The 17638-nt window shown below is 43.6% G+C and overlaps 1 protein-coding gene across 9 annotated transcripts in view; it reads left to right on the forward strand.

The window, feature by feature from the left end:
* Positions 1–16107, forward strand: part of DGKI (diacylglycerol kinase iota) — a 217073-nt gene extending 200966 nt beyond the window's left edge. For 8 of the 9 annotated variants that reach the window (XM_074582700.1, XM_074582709.1, XM_074582739.1 and 5 more), the window contains 5 exons: positions 1296–1333; positions 2901–3021; positions 10578–10614; positions 12507–12606; positions 14058–16107. In XM_074582700.1, the coding sequence (XP_074438801.1) occupies positions 1296–1333; positions 2901–3021; positions 10578–10614; positions 12507–12606; positions 14058–14174 (413 nt within the window). In that variant the 3' untranslated portion in view covers positions 14175–16107. The remainder of the gene's footprint in view (positions 1–1295; positions 1334–2900; positions 3022–10577; positions 10615–12506; positions 12607–14057) is intronic. The other variant, XR_012586453.1, reaches the window with a different exon arrangement.
* The last annotated feature ends 1531 nt before the right edge of the window (positions 16108–17638 follow it).

Genomic DNA, 17638 nt, shown 5'->3' on the forward strand with positions numbered 1-17638 from the left:
CCCAGGTGTTTCCAAAGAAAGGAACATTTGTTGAGTTGTCTCTGCACGCCCTTCCTCTTCTGTAGTGCTTGGCTTGGATGTGTTGTCATTTATGAAGCTGTAACAAGCTCCTCATGGAATTCACACTGTGCAGTTTCCTGTGTGTTATTTTTCAGAGGCAAGGCTATACTATGGTTTTCTTTTCCCCCTTGTTCCTCCCTACGTGAGCTTTTGGCATCTTTATCAAGGATGGCACTTGAGCAAATGCTTAACTTGATTGCGCTGCCTAGACTTGAAGATAGAAATCGGCTTAGGCACTCTTGAAAAAGTATGAACTGAGGCAGATGTTTAATGCTTTCTAGGATGCAAACCAAGTAAGTCCTTTCCCAGAAAGATTATTCATAATTATTTTTTACTGTATATATCATGATAGGGAGAGGGAGTAAAAAAGGAGGAAGTAGCAGGATAGCAGTAGATTTGTAACAACTTCTCATATTTGTGGTTACTTGCCACCATGGTGTTTTTATCTGAATGCAGTCTAAACATCGGGCAATATGGAGTCCCAGGCTTTTCCCTTCCTTCTTCTTTTTAACGGGCATGGGGCAGACAGTAGTGGGTAGTGAGCAACCCCTGGCTCTGTGCACAGCCCTGCCCTGCCTTGCTGTGAGCCTTTGTTCATTTTACCTCACTTGTCTCTATTTTCTTCTGTGTCTGTTTAAATTTCCAAGGCTAAAAAGTAGCGGACTGGTTCCTCTTCAGTGTTTGACCCTGCCAAACTGGGGGTACTTGCTGCCCCAGGCATGTCAAAATATTTTTGCAATACAAATAATTATTAAGAAATTTCTCTTTTGCCACCTAATCGTCTACAACTTGGGACTCTGTATTTGAGGCTGACTGACCTCTCCACCATCAGTATGAAAAAATCTGAGAGGTCTGAGGATACCTTCAGGTTCTGTGTGTTTATAACATTGATGTCTCTAGTGATGGCTCAGCTGCCAGAGACTTGGGCTCACCCTGTGGACTGTTGAAAGGTCCCTGAAGTGTCTGAAGAGAAAAATTCAGATAGAAGCATGCAGTTCCAGGGCAGTATTGAAAATGCTGGCTTGATGTCCATACAACTTCCCTGCAACATGGGCGTTTTTCTGCCTTTCCAACATGTCAGTGCAGGGTTCACATCAGTTTTGGTAGTATATGAGAATGCAAGTGGACTCAGGCATCCATCTTACCTCGCACATACTGTGAGCTGTGTTCTCAGCTGCGAGGCTATATGCATAATGCTTTCTGCCTAACATTAGCTTTCTATTTGTCTTTTGCAGCACTTTTACAGGCAGTCATAGCTGGTGATCTGCTGAAGGTAAGTACAGAACACTGAGTGTCCACTCTTTCACAGCTTTTTGCAGGTCTGATATACTGTAAATTTTATCACACCTCTGCTCAAAACATAAATAGACTGCTGTAGGGACTGCTGGCATGTGCCATTTTACAGCCTTTCCAGGAAACCCTGAATATTAGGGGAACACATCAGTCAGGTGAGGTGTGAAATTCGAGTGAATAGGATCTGGTGTTAGCAACTTTCAGCCCAGGATTCATAGCGCACTGCACAGACCAATGTGTCAGGTACTAACAGGGAAATTACTATACTGGCAAATGCAACACTGAACAGCAGGGTAGTTCTGACACAGCCTTACACAGTAAAGGATATTTTACAGCAGTGAGGTTGGTGGCCAAGCCCCTAGAGTTGCTAGAGGCTTCTTAAATTCTGCCCAGGCAACCACCAGACCAGGTAGAACAAACCTCAGCTTGTTGTTTTATCGTCTGATGGATGTCTCAAAACATACAGTGTCTTGGTATTGTTAGTTACCAGGAGGAAAAGGCAACCATGCAAAAAATGTTTTGTGCCCAAATTCTGAAGTACCATAACTGACAGTTATTCAGGCTGCACTTTTCAGTAGCCAAGTCAGGATTTGAAAACATGCCCTCAAATTTGGATGAGGACTGTGATTAATGATTGCAATTTTATCTGCAAGAAGCCAGCTTGGAGCCATTTGTAAAAATGACAGTACTGTTAGGCTAACTCTTTGCCTGCAGGTGCCCCTTCTGTACCTCTGCCCCCGCGCTTGTGGCTGCAGCATCTAGGGAGCAGTCCTTCAACCAGCAGTCATAAAAATACTGTCCCCTTTCTGCTTCCTGAAAACTTTTTGCCTGACTTTGCTTTGACAGGGAATCTTCTTGCCCTTCTTCAGATGTACTGCGTCATAAACGATGCCCTGCTGCCACAATCCTCTCCCGCTTTTCTGCAGTGATTTGCACTGCAAACCTCCCCAGAGTCTGCAGCAGTTCTGAGACCTGGCTGGTTGCTGTTTCCTCTCTGTTCTTACCCCACGTAGTGCTTTCTTTGCGCTCCACCAGCCCTGGGCAGGGGGCAGAGGATGAAAAGGGCAGCTGAACCCCACTGCCTCGTGGATTTTTGATTGTGAGTTTTCCGGTTTAGTCAGAAAGTGTTTGCCTTCTGCGCTACAGAAAAGTTGTAGTTTCCAGTAGAGAAAATAGAATTTTCTGTCAAATGCATACCCTTTTGTCCTGGTTTGAGGTACAACAAACCAGGAAAACTTTTAAATATCCCAGTAGCTTCACCAGAAGTGGTTTTGCAAGCATTGCTAGCAAGCAGTAATTCATCACCAGTATATTAGCAATGTCTCATTGTTTAGGAAATACAAACTGCTCTTCTTAACCCATATAATTGTCAATACTTCTAGTTTCAGATAATTTGTCATTGGGGCCTAAAAGCTGGTTTTAAAGTAATATTTTATTTTATTTCATTTTTTTACTGTTCTTCTATGAAAATAATTTGCCTCTATGTTTCTTTCTCTGCTCCTCCCATCTTATCCTTTGGTGTGTTTTTTTTTTTTTTTTTTCTCCAGTTCATAGAATGCTGTAAAAAAGGAGCCAATTTGTTAATCCAAGGACCCGATCACTGCTCCTTGTTGCACCATGCTGCCAAGACTGGGCATGGCGAGATTGTGAAATACATTCTGGAGCACGGTGAGTCACAGCGGGCAAATCCACAGAGCGCTGTCCTTTCAGCCGAGCGCCGGTCAGGTAAAACCACACCATGCAGCTGGAAGTGCCCTGGCTCATTAGTGATCACCCCAGCAAAATGTCCGCCTGCAGCATGGCTGAGCAGGAAGCTAGGGATATGATAGCAATGACAGCGATGCCTCCAGATAAAGGGAAAGCATGGAAACAAAAATAAAGATGGCTTTTGAGGAGGATGGGTGTTTTTGCAGTTGCATCAATTGGGGGTCTGTGAAGCAGCAGTGTGATGCGCTAGCTAGAACCTCTGGCATAGGAATCCTCTGAACTAATTTGTTTTTCAATTAGAGCATATGTTGTGGAAAGCACCTAATCTCCATTAAAACATTTACAGCGATGGAGAGCCCATCCAACCATTGGTGGTATTTCAGTATTTAATACTGAATCTTTTCAGTTTAGGACTCTGTGCATTTATTTCTAGACTGTATTTACCTAGCTTCCCTTCCTGCCAATATTATGTGTCTGTTAGATTGAAGACCACACAATACGAAAATTTATCATCTCCATTTTATATTTATATTTATAGGCTGTGATCATGCCATTTCCCTTTTTTCCTTTCAACTCTGTTTATCTCTGTCAGTAACAGGATTATAGGCATGCTTACACAGGCTATGCAGCAATCTCTGTATGTACATACGTTTGAGGCAGTCACATTCAGGAGTTTCTGCCTGTTGAACTACCATAATTTTGTTCTCTGGTTGCTGGAGAGTGGTACAGTAATACGGTCACTGCTCTGCACGCAGAGCTAAAGTCTCAATGATCAGCCTCCTGCACTGTAGGAAACGTTTTCTAGTCCTTTAAACATTGTTGTAACTCTTCTCTGATCCCTCTTTAAAATATTAATGGCTCTTTTGACTTCTGGATGTCAAAATTAGCTATATTGTTTCAGCAGCAGTGTAAGCACTAAACACAGAGACCGTGAGACTGCCTCTGGCAATTGGACTAACTGTTAGCTGATGCTAAAAGTTACTGCAGAAATTGTAGAGGGAGAAGAAAAAAGGGCAACTCATAGGAAAGGCAGAAGCAATAATCCATCTGTTAACATTTTTGTTAATTGGCGTGTGATTTAGCTCAAGCTTGACTCCTAAGTTTAGGTGTTTACATATAGGTGTCATGTAACCTATGGGTCTAAGTGCCTGTACTCTCAACAGAGATCTATGACTCAGTTCATTTGTTCGTGTATGACAGAGGTACCAGAGGACACCTGTCCTCTTTCAGTGGCAGATGGAAGTGAGGAGGGCATCTTTAGTAGCAGCAGGCTTCTGGCATGACAAACTTAAGGGAGGCCCTATCGAAATAGTCACTGGAGCCCAGAAAACGATTCAGCTGACAGTTACCTGTGTGCTTCATTCATTTACCTATAACATAACTGTCTAATGCCATTTGCCCTTGGATATCCAGGACATCTGCATGGGTCTACAAGATAACATACAAGGCCTGTAAGAGACCCATACTGGATTGGCAGCTGGACCCCAACCAAGCACCCCTGTCATTCCAAACGCATCCCAAACCTGCCCATAGGCATATCAAATGGCACAAAATATCTGTGTGTGGGCAACTGAACTGTGCCCCAGCTACCTGATGGAGGGTTCTGAACTGCTACTTTACTCTTTTATGTATAGATACCTACACATCAGTAGCTAAGTGTAGTTGGCCTTATATCCAAATATTGGCTAGTTTTCTCCCCAGTTGTAACAAGTCCTACCAGTGCTAACTCTACAGCCTGTTTAACTTCTCTGGATTATCTCATCAGTTACATTGCTTATAATACGTACCTCTGAATTCTGTAGACAGACATAATTTAATTTTCTTACTGCCTCTCCTCTCACAGGGAAATGACCTGTGCCAACTCACTGTCATGGCTGCCTCTCCAAGATTTTTCGTAGTCACATATACCTTAACTTACTCAGTCTGACCTGGTTACCGTTGCTTTGGTGAAGGTTTAAAACAAGATCATTTAAGCTGGTAAGGATGTGAGCAGGGAAACCAGGGGGATTTTTGAAGTGACTAGAGAAATGTGGGGGATTACGGACTGTTAGACAAAGACAAACCAGAAGGTTGAGCAAATGTCAGCTCAGTTTCTCTCCTCCCCCCTTTATCCCCAAGGATGGCAGGAAGCTTTTGCAGCTCTCCAGACATATGTCCTCTGGGCTTCTCCGAATGCATTGTTTGTTTAACATTCTCCGGGGATCAGAGAGTGCATGGGACAATGCTCTAATAGGGGCCTCCTCTCTTCTCCCACCAAGCAATTAATGAAACTCATTTCTACCCTGGGCATTTCTCAGTCACAAACGAGCTCTCTTGCTGAATCATCATCATCATAATGTCCTTGTTCTTCTGTTGCGTTCTCTGGCATCTTCTCAAGATTAATTAGTGTATAAGACCCAATCCAACGCCACTAATATCTGAGGCTTTCCCTGTATCTAGCTTCTCATTTCTGCTGATATCCACCCTTGATAAAAATGAGTCTTACTCCTGTTCTGGCAATTACTTCTGCCCAGCCACACTTCCTCTGTACTTTGTCTGCTTCCCATACATGGGTTAATATTAATAGGAGTTCCACTGTAAAATACCCTCCAGCACACAGCACAGAAAACCCATTATTAATCACACAGGGAAAATCTTCTGAATATTTTTAAAAAACAACAACAGAAGACAAGACAAAAAAGCACTGTACCAGGAATTGTAGCTGCCTGTGGGGTAGAATCAGATGTGATAAAAGAGTGGGGCCCATAGCACTGGGATCACGAAGGAGGGAAAATGGTGTAGTGATGCTGAGGCTGTCCTTTATGGAGATGGCTTTATGCTTTCTGCAAACATGCAGGGTACATTAATACGAGAGGTTATTCTGAGATCTTGATCAGAATGATTTCAGATGTTAAAGGGAGGAAAATAACTCTTCTTAAATTAGAAAAAGCAGAGATGAGTCACACAAGGAGACCGCTGTGCAGTATTGCCAGACACTTAGCAGTGGACTAGCGCAAGCCTGGAATAGCAGCTGAAGCACTAATGTAGTAGGTGTCAGGACGACAGCTGCTTACTGCTGCAGGAACAGTTGTGTTGGCTGCTGTTCCTGCAAAAGAGTTTCTCTCTATCCCCTGTGCAGGAAGGGCAGATACACAGACCTGTCTGTTGTTCAAGACTGCCTTCCTCAATCAGGGGTCTTCTGCTTGTAGTAGGAGGGTCACCTTTTAAGATCCGTCTGTAGCTGGGCTAAGGAACACTTAGCTTGAAACTGAGGGCCAAACTCAGTAGGTATCTGTTTAGTGCTGCAGTCAGCAACTGCCTCACATCCTAATGCATACACATTAGAGAAGAGTTAACTGTTTACTTGCTTAACAAAAACAGAATTAGTGAGGGTTTAAGAAGCTCCATTAGAAAAAGGACCTCCTAAATCATCATCTGTATTTGGCTTGGAGTCTTTATCTGGAAGTTCTGAACTATTTATAATGTATAACCATTATACAAGACATTTCAAGGTTTGCTTTCTCCTTGTCTTCTCTTCTCTAGAGGCTTGAAAGACAAACAAGAATTCTGAAGCTCATCCTAGGATTTTTTAACTTTACACAGAAGAGAGGAAATAAGTTTACAGTTGCCTTAGGAGTTTGTGGTGGGAACTTCTGGTGGAACAGTCAGTCAGTGAAGCATCCCATCCTGAATGTTTCTATGACCTCAAACCTCAATGTCCTTGCTCCATTAGGTAGCATCCTCTGGTAAGGAGGAGAATGCTTTTGTTACTCTTAGCACTGCAAAGTCAACAGTGGAGAGCCATCAGTGAGTTTGGATTTGAATCCTGACCAAATTCAGGAGTTCCAAAGAAGACTTTTGGAAAGTAAATTTTTCCGTGACAGAGATGTACATCAGGGACAAAGTTTGAATAGTCATCAGAAAGCAACACTGGAGGAGAGTGAGTTTGCCTGACATTTGCTGGTATATCTAGATTTGCAGAATGTTTTAGGGTGGTGGACGTTTGTGAGGGCCCCAAGCAGAAAACAGCTTAGCTCTCCTAGAAGGCACAAGGAAGTCTATTTTAATGTGTAAGTTTACCAAACTTTAGGTCAACATGGCTGAGAGACAGTTACGATGGAAGGCATGTTCCTATAGCGCAACTATCTTCTATGATACAGTGGAAATTCTGAGCTAAAAGACACTAGCAGGAAAAACCAGAGCGTTAAGCTTCACATCAGGTGAAAATGAGGAGTGTGGAGTTGAGAGAAGTCTTGAAATAGTTCTGACTTTGCAGATTACTATTATTTTAAAAATATTCCCTCTTTGAAGGCAAGGAACCAAATCCAGTTTTGTCCCCCAGATAACTACCTCAATCAAGTTATTAAACAGAGAGTTTTGACAGATCAACACCCAGAAATGCTGATAATATCCGACACTACGGCTTAATGCAAATACTCTTCTTCCTGAGTTCTATGAAGGACCGACAGGACAGGGGACTGGCAGGGGTTAATAGCTGTGGGTCTCCTGTGGGTAGCTGTAACCACATCCATTGGAGAGGGCAGGGTGTGCTGTGGGCCGGAGGCCTTTCGGACGGCATGGTGCTGTATATTTTGGAAATGACTCTGAAATATGGTCATTTAGTCTCTCTTTTATGTTGTAGTGAGCTCAGCTAAAAGGCAGCTGCGTTTGAGCATCTCCTTCCCTTCCCTCCTCCCATCCCCAGCTCAGGCTGCTTTGCCTCATGAGAAAATGGAGAGGGGCTTTGGAGGAGTGAAAGGGGGCAGAAGGAGAGAAGGAAAAAAGTTAATAATTCTACACAGACAGTCTATCGGAGATGTTAAGGAAAGAGAGTGATCTCAGCTGGGCTTCCCCTCAGTGTGTCATGCTTTTCAGCTCCTTTCATGCGAACTTCTCACCACCCCCCCCATCCTGCCATTCTTTAGCCCTTGAGTCTCTCTCTCTCTCTCTTTCTCTCTCTCTTTTTTTTCCTCTCTCCACCTCTCCACACATTTCTATCTTTTGTTTTTATTTCCCCCCCTGCTGTTTTCCTTGATAGAAATCTCACTCATGCATTTCCCTTCCGGATTTCTATTGGGTTATTTTGTCCTCTCTTTCTCTGCGCCTTGGTCCCCTTTTCTTTCTCTGCCTCTTGTCCCAGAGTAAAACAGCCGCCTCCCCGCTGGGTCAGGATGACAGTGCCGTTAGCTTTCCCAGTGCCAGCCCTTCCCACATCTGTGCAGCTTTTGTCCCGGGGCAGAGGGGGATTTGGAATGGTCGGTTGGCAGCGCCAGGGAGACTGATGTAAAAATGAGGTCCAAAAAAGAGGGGAAAGGGAATTAGGAGGAGGGCGTGAGATGGTTTAAGAGAAGCACAAGTGACAATAAAATAAAGAAGTAAAGGGCACAGCTCAGGCTGTGTGTGAGTTGGGACATTCCAGCTTCAGACATAGGCCAGAAAGAATGAAACAAATGAATCCTGGTACCACATTGTGCTGCTAATCGATTAACCCCAATATCTGGCCCTTATGTATGACGGAGATGGAGTTCGGGCACTCCCATGAAATGCTTTATTTGGGACAGCATCCAGGAGAGTGCCCTTCACATGATGTACCTGGCACCTCCTTAGGTCTGTGCTCGCAGGCTGCCCAGTCAGTCCTCAGCACTCAGCTCCTCTGTCCTAGCCTTGCTGTTTCTTCCTGCTCTAGACCAGTTTTCCTTCACCCTTGGCTCCCCATCTCTCCAGACCCACTCTGCCCCACCTTCTCCTCCCTCTCAGGTCATATTCTAACTTCTCTCCATCGTTCCTTCTAATGTTCTAACACTTCTTTCCACTCTCCTCCACTTACAAGGGCAAGTACTTCTGTGCCCAATGCAGCCAGCCCAGTCACCCTGTTCTGTCTTTGGATCACAACCTTCATTATCCCATCCATGAACAGAAATAACAGTTTACTTGGCAATGTCTTTTCTAACATGCTACAGGTCATTCCTGGTTACCTATCACTGGGATGTGGCATTGCAGCAAGCCATGGAGAATTGCCCCTATTTTTGAGATAACATGATTTTCTTTTCTCCTGGGAGATGTAAAGGAGTCTTTTTGTTCATCTGTTGAGTTTTTTTTCCTTTTCTTTTTAGTTTCTCAGGCATTATTTTTTTCCTCTCAATGAGGGGCCCTGCTTAGCCCCCTGTATCCCTTTTCATGCTTATGGAAGCTCAGAAGCTCAGAGGTCATGAGTGATTCTTCTTTTTGATGGGGAGGATTGAACACATAACTGCCAAGTGAGGAGATGAGGATGTGTGGCAGTAGAGTCAGGGTGCTGTGCTTTAGGAATTGACAGTGGTTAGTGAGTCTGGAGAACTGCCACGATGGGTATGCAATGCCCTGTGCACTGGGGACTAAGCACGATACTTTTTTGACCACCTCTTTCTCATGATGTCAAAAGATGAAATGAAGGAGCTACCTGCAGCCTCAGGAGCTGAGGCAGCGCAAGCTGCCCCAGTGGTACTGTGTGTGCATGTTGTAAAAGGAGGGAGGGAGATACAGGCTGCTCTGATCCATTTTTACACACACTCAGAGTGAATGGAGTGCAGAGAGGTTGTGTGTAGGCCTTTGTAAGTAAGTAGTGTGAAATTCCTCAGTTTCAGGAGCGATTTGCTGTAAGCTCTTGAGAACTCTTGAATTTCAAAGTCTGCTGAAGAGAAATATTCATGCACAGGAAGGAAAATTCCTGTAAACTTTCACTGTTCCCCTTGCTAACTGCCCCATACCATCTGGCACTATGCTCCAGAGCAGTGGAGAGGAGAATAATAAGCCAGACTGCAAAGGGAAAAGTTTTTCTCGTTTCGAATGCTATCCAGATCCTAGCCTTTCCATATCACTGTAATTCAGTGATGGAATTTGCTGCTATAAACATCTGCCTGTAGTGAATATCAAGGACAAAAGAACATTAGCATAAATGCATTATTTTGTCCCACTTAACAAAAATCTTTTCTGTTTTTCTTAATCTTACTTTCCTGATCATTGCTAACCAGCAGAGTACAGGATTTGCATATCAATATAAAGACCGCTGGGAATATTCCACCCTGATCTACATTCTGTATAACGCTATTAAATGGAGTAGCACAGGGATGTCATTCAGGGTGGAATTTGTCTAATTTCAACTTCCTAATGACATTTTCCCTCTAGTACTAACAATAGATTTTAACTTGCAATATATCAGGGTTTCCAGTATATCAGCATTTTCAATGCACTGTACTTATGTGAACCACTTAATTGAGCAAGGTGAAGAGAAAATAAACTCCATGAATATTCATTCCCAGTATAATTTAGAGGCAGCTATTCCCTGGTGCTGACACTCCAGCAGAGACTCTGCATTCAGAATTTTCCTAGTGCAAGGGCTTGCACAAGCAAATACTACCTTGAAGTTTGGCATATTTGTGCAAATTGAGCTTTCAGTTGGCTGCTTTTACATATTTGGACCCAGAATCTTCCCCTGGTTGTCGTACTCCTCTAGTCATGCAGCCAAACGCTATATGACATACCTGACTTGTCTTTTGCAGGTCCATCTGAATTGCTGGACATGACAGACAGTGAAACGTAAGTACAACCTACCTTGCCCTTCACATTATGTGCACTATCCTAGCAGATTTCTCTTGGTTTTCAAGTGCAAACTTTCAAATAAAAAAGCTTGTAAAATGGCACATCTCTTAAAAAACAAACTAGCAAGCAAAAGTCCCACCCAAACCCAAGCAACCATCTCATATGTGGTTTTCTGCCCTAAAACAAATGTTTCTTGAACTCCAAAAAGGACTTCCTCTCCTTCCCATGCCTCCTTAATCTTTCTAGAGGAATACAAGTCCTGCATTGGGCTTCGATGTTTCCGGAGCCCAGTTACAGAGGAAGCAACCTGAAGGGTAAATTACTTTTCTTGCTCCACACCTTTTCTTCAGTCAGAAGGGAGGGAATTAGGGAATCGGGGAATTACTTTTCTTGCTCCACACCTTTTCTTCAGTCCCTTCTTGATTCATCCAGAGTGCTCTGCCTTCGTTGTCCCAAGTGGCCGCAACCTGTGCAGTCGAAGATTTATCTCCAGTAGTTAAAACATTGATCGCCTCTGTTATTATTAACAAGACTTTACGTTCCAATTACCAACTGCTCCATGTCTTGTTATATAATCAAGGTGTCACAAAGAGTCTATATGGGAAGCATGAATAATCCTGGGAAGCATATGGAATATATGGGAATATATATAAGAAAGTAGCCTTTCTCATAGGGGTTAAACCTACCATTCTTCATCCCACAGTGCCTTCCTCTGCTAACAGAGAATGCCAGAAAGGTTCTGCACAAGGTGCATGTGTGCAGTCCAGGGGTGATGGAGTATGGATAGACTGCCTGTTTGTCTTCATCCAGTAGCATAGCACAGCCACAGAAATACAGTGCAAGTGAACATGGCTATGATGACTTGCCTTTACAAAGCTCCCTATACTGCTAACTCTTGAAAAGGGAAGGTTCAAGCTGTAACTGGCAGCATGAATTTGTCTTTTGACCCTCAGGGGGAAGTCAGATAGTATCCCTTTCTGAATGATTATGACGTTGCCTATTAATATTTCAACTTGGCCAGTCATGGACTGAGGCTGAAATTCCTTTATTCACCCTCACTTTCTGGGTAGATAGGTGCAAGATTTATCCTGCTACATGTATTTCTTGTCATCTGTTGTTTTGGAAGTTATTTAATGGCCCTATTTGTGGGACACTAGTATTAAGGACACGTTTTTAACCCCTTCAAAGCGTGCTTTCCTCCTCTTCCTAGGAGGATATCTAGATGGAATCTAGATGGATTTCTTTAACTTCAGTACTACAGTCAGTCTCAGAATCCTGTTACACGTAGCCCCAGTCTGAGAGAGGAGCTTTGCAATAGATCTGCTCCCACGACACAGCCTTCTCTGTTGAGAAGCATGTTTTCAAGCTTCCCCAGTAGCTCACCAGTCCAGTAGTGGAAAACAAAAACACATCTAAGAGAGCAGGGTATCAGAACCAGGGCAGCAAGGGCTCCCGTCATGGCTTTGATAGGCAGGATTTTTCTAGGATATGTCCAGGAATGAGGTTGAGGAAAGAAACTGCAGGAAGAAGCAAACGCTGTTGCTCTTTTTCCTGCTGTGAAATAAGAAGGTGGCTAGTTTGCCTTTGCAGCAGTTAGCAGAACTGGTGGTTGGATGGGAATGTGACATTCAGTCCTTTGAACACATAAAACCTATGCTTGGTTCTTTCCCACCCCTCAGCAGTTCTTCGTCTACTATTTGTGCATTGCAGGCTTTCCTACTGAGTCAAAGGATGTAGATGCTAAGGGAGAGAGTGCACAAGTCTATCTGCCAGCAAGAGGGAACCTCGCAGAAATACAACATCCTTCTCTGTCTGTCCTCTGCACCTCATACTTCGTAAATGTATATGGTGTGATGTGTCTCACTGCTGGTTTCTGTACTTTGGTCTAGGGGTGAGACAGCATTACATAAGGCAGCCTGCCAGCGCCATCGTGCCGTCTGCCAGCTCCTGGTGGATGCGGGAGCCTCTCTGAGAAAGACGGACTCCAAGGTAACCCAGCCCCGTCAACCAGTTATAAAATACTGCAGCCAAGCGAGACCGATCAACATCCGTCCCTGCTGTGTGCATGATTGAGGCTTCCTCGTGTGTGCCAAAAGCAGTTCTTTTTAAACAAGCTATTTTTATTTAGAAAACTATATTGATTTAAACAAGTACAAGAGACTTCAGTTCAGTCCCCAACGTGGGTCATCTTCACCATAGTGGGAGCCTGGCCTCAAACTATTCGGTGTGTTGGGAGTGAATGAAGCATCTCCATGGCACAGCAGCATCCTCCTCCTGTGTGGTCAAAAGAGAGGCCTGTGGGCAAGGACCACCTGGGGGAGCCTTGGTTTGCGATTACATAGCGTCTGTGAGGCTTGATTATTGTGGCTGACTTGCTTTGTGAGGATGGCTAACCATTTTCTTTTGCCCTTGCTTGCCCCTGTGCTCACTGATGTGACACTAACCACAACCCTCTCTCGGTGTACGCTTGGTTGAGAAAGAAGCCTGGGCAAAATCAAACCCTAGGAATATTCTGTCAATACAACAATCTGATCACTTGGGAACATGGTCCTGAAGCTGCCCCTCTGGCATTTCTGAACATAAGCATCCTGTGGCCAGCAGCTGAGAGGTGGTTGGATGTTTAGGTTCCAGTGTCAGAAGCACCTTTGCTGCAGCAAGACAATTAAAAACAATTCCTACCATGTTATGCTATGGGGTAGGGTATTATATGGGGTAACCTACAAGGGCAAGAGAGATCATCTCTTTTTCAGATGAGAGTACTGTACATTGCAAAAGATAATTTCTACAACAGCTGAAATCCAGACAAGTGGCTTCTGACTTGTTAATCTTAATCTGCCCAGAAATCCAAGAAGCAGGAGTGTTTTTGTGGAGATACATTAACGTGTTTCCAGTATTTTTTCATAGTTTAGGATCAAGACTTGTGGTCCAATTTAACAGTACTCATAAGTTAGCTCATATAACAAAGTAGTGAATTGATGCACTGAAAAATGATTTGTACTTGAGACAGAATGAGACACGTTGAACTCATCTCAAATGCTGGGCATCTCTCTTTGCACATCCTTAGAAAAGTGTATAGTCTGTGAAGTGCACTTTTCAAGTGTTAGCTACGGTACTGTGCATCATATTCATTCACATAGGGATTGTAGCCCTGGAATGAAAAATCAGTTCCGTCCAGCATGTGAGGCCTTCTGTGTGGTTTATCAAATAGCATGTCCTTGAAGAACTGCATGATTTGTCCTAAACCACACAAGGACTTTGAAAATCTTCAGAATCTCATGACTCCGACAGAAAAACTTCACTTAACAGCAACTTGTGCAACAAATATGTAAATTCTCCAAATTTGCTTTTATCCTTCCTGTTGTAATTTCTCTAGGTCATGCTTTCATCTGTTCTTCTAAATATGTTAGCACAAGATTTCTCTTCATGTTTCTTTATTATAGGGTAAGACCCCTCGTGACAGGGCTCAGCAAGCTGGTGACCCAGATCTGGCCTCCTACCTGGAGAGTCGACAAAACTACCAAATGGTTTCCCATGAGGATCTGGAGACAGCAGTCTGATGTCTGAAAACATCAAAGAGGATCCTTGGAAATCGCAAGGCTGCACCTGAGGCACTCGGGCATCACGTGAGGAAGAAGCTGATGGAATCAAAGTGTCTCTCACTCTCGTGGAAAATACCTGAGGACATGCCACCAGTTTCTAAGGGCTACTGAGTCTTGCCACGGAACGGTTAAGTTCCATAAGTTAGCCCATGATGGATAAGGCGGGACACATTCAAAGGTCTGTGGAATCCATGGGCCACGGAAATTTACCTTTATTGCTTCCAGCAAGTAGCATGAACTTCTCCCATGTTCATCTGTACAATTTATTTAAAAAAAAAAAAAAAAAAAGGAAAGAGAAAAGAGGATGTGGGGGAACCAAACTAACTGGGACATTAAGACACCCAACCAGGCCCTCCTCCATCTCTACAGTTTCCTGCATTCCTTTTATTCTCCCATTCCCCTCACTTGTCATCAGTTAAATAGTACCTGTTATCTCTGTGTTAAGTCTTCACAAATGGTCAGGCAGTAGCAAAAAAAATTTTAGGAGCTCTGGATGCCCTTAGGAAAAACCCTAGTGTTTTTACTGGCTGTGTTCCATCCCTTGCCATCCATCCTCTTGGAAGCTGCGTCCTCAGTGCTCAGTCACAGAGGAGTTTTCTCAGTTTTGGAGGGGACTCTGTCTATTGTCTTTTTTTCCCAGGGTGTGGGGCACAGTGAGATTTACAGCAGTAACAAAACCTAACTTCCTCATTGTTGCTGGGTATATGGTTCCAATATCCTTGTGAGTGAGACAGTCATTTGAATTGAAAGGAGTTATATGGGATACACCACGTTGTATGGCAGAGCAGAAAGTTGCCAGTAAGGTTTCTCACACCACCATTGCGCATATAATGACTAACCCAGTTCTGCTTAGGTTTCAGACCTGTCTAAAAGTTAATAGCTATTTTTCACTTTTGCAAAGAGGGGTTTTACACTGGGGAGAGATCCAGGCAAGAGGAAGGGGGTTCTGATGGACTGACTTACGGACCCAGTCCCCTTTGCATTACGGCCAGAGGTAGGAAGGAGACCAAGAACATCAGCAGTTAGCCTAGGCTTGCTGCTGTCAACAAACAAATGATCACCACCCCAGTCACGCTGGGAATAGGAAAACTGTCTTTGGCTGAACCTGTAAACTGTCCGATTCCCCAAAGGACCAAAGTTTCAGAGAGGCTGTCCCACTGGAGAAGGACAAACAGCAGCTCTTTGCCTCATTACCCACTGTAAGCTCAGAAATGTAAAGTTGCTTAGCTGCTGTAAAGGCCAGCCGCGTCTTCTGTACTTGTCTGTTCTCTGTCTTACCTCAAAGATTATAACCACAAAAGGAGAGAAAGCAAACACACACGCACACAGGCATACACAAAATGTTCACCTTTAGGTTTTCTATCACTACAGACAAATCAGCTGCCAGAAATAGCAGAGCTTCCACTTCCACTTTGTCTGACCAGTTCCCATGAACATGCTGACAGCCCACTTTTGGCGTAATTCTTGCAATATATTTTTGAATTTTGCTTTGTTTTTTTTGAAAGATCCACCGGTGTTTGTTTTCACACACCTACGTGTAGGTGTCTAGTAGATCATGATCATTGGGATTACGTGCAGTTTGGAAACCATGAAAATAACTCAGGTCATATTCAGATAAGTTTTTCTTCCTTGGTAGAAGCTGCGGAAATGAAATTAATGCAAATGTTTTCTTTTTTTTTTTTTTTTTTTTAAACAAGACTGATTGTTGTGGCAGAGAGGGAGGAGCTGAAAAAATACATTTTTTTTTTTTCCTGTTTTCAAAAGTTCATTTGATATGAGCAAAGTATTTCTTTAGTATTTCTTCCTCTGGAAGGAAACTATATGTATTTGTAATCTATAGATCAATGGCGACATGAAATGTATTTTGTCTTATTTTCTGTCCTTACCTTTCTCGTTTAAAAAATAAAATACGAAAGCCAAATTCCTTCCCTTGACAATCATCCAGGGGCTCGTGGCAGAGGTCAGTATGCATATATTATTTTAAAACAGAATTTGGCAACTGTTAAAATAAAAAATCAGAGTATAATTTTGGTGTATGTGAAATTTCCACAAGGCAGATCCTCACGCTGTGGTTTCATGGTAAGCCTTGCATCATTTCCCAGCTGTGAGGAAAGACATTGCTGTAATATTTCTATATATTTGATGAAAACCAAGACTTTTATTAGTATCAGATTTATCTTTTTGCTTTGTTTTACTGAAGTGAGAAATGGAGGAAGCGTCAATGACACCAAGGGCTGGGTTCTGTCCTGTGCTGAGGCCAGATGGGTGCCTGAGCAGAGGACGGTCAGTGAGCCCGTTGCAGGTCCCTGGTCCTTTAGACCCATGAAGCAGGTGGAGCAGCAAAGGCTTGCTCTAATTACAGGTAGCTTCCAGAGGCCACATGTGAATTATGGTAAGGGACCTGGGTCTGATCCCTCTCTGTCCTCAGTGGTCCTCCCCTCGGTGAGACATCCCTTGTACCCAGGGGGGTGGCTGCAGCAGGGGCTGGCTCTGCAGTAGCTCGGCAGGACGGGCAGATTTCCTGAGGTCCTTTGAGCCATTCGAACCATTCAAAGGAGCTTAGAGCACACAAGAGAATCTGGCTTGCCTTTTTCCCTGGCAGCTGGAGTACGATGCTATGATCAGAGTGAACCTGTTGTTCCTCTGGAAAGCCGCCCGTGCTGTGTGCTCAGTAGGAGGCAGTTACTGTAGGATGAAAATAAACCCCAGCACTGTAGACAGGACAGGAGCTGGCTGTATGTAGTGCCTTTAATATTCAAGGCCTCACAAAGCGTTGCACACATAATGCATTAGATACTGGTGATGTATTGTATTTGTAGATAACAGAGTACATACATTGATTTTTGCAATGGCTCGCCACACGGTCAGGGATATCAGAAGCCGGTTCGCTGAGGGAAGGAGTTTGGGGCCAGGATGCTGCAAGATTATTCCTTACCCCTCTTCAAGTGCTATGGGATTCTTGATTTCGGACAGCCACCAGAAGCAGACAGACTCTGCAGCAGTTAAAGTCGACACGTGCGTATTGAATCTCTTGAGCACTCGGGGTCTAGCTTAGTACAGCGTCATTGTGCCTGCGCTGTGCAGGGCCCACATTTCAGTGTGCAGCTGAGAACCCACTTAAATTACATATAAACATTTTGATTTACTAAAAGTGTCTGTTCTGTGGCTGTGTCTATTTATGTGTGTATATTACTATATATATGTATATTTATAAATATTTGTATGCATATATATAGACTCACACACACACGCGCACACACTTTTAGAACTGTGCTATTTGAATGACAAAGTACCTAGAGATGCTCAGCTACTGGGGTTGCTGGACTGACAAAATGTCATTTTCCATTTAATTTTTTGTTAAAGGGGACCCTTTTCAGCAGAACTGAGGAGCTCCTGAATTGTTCCATTGTACTGGTTTTACT

The sequence above is a fragment of the Larus michahellis genome, chromosome 1 (assembly GCF_964199755.1).
Source record: "Larus michahellis chromosome 1, bLarMic1.1, whole genome shotgun sequence".
Lineage (NCBI taxonomy): Eukaryota > Metazoa > Chordata > Aves > Charadriiformes > Laridae > Larus > Larus michahellis.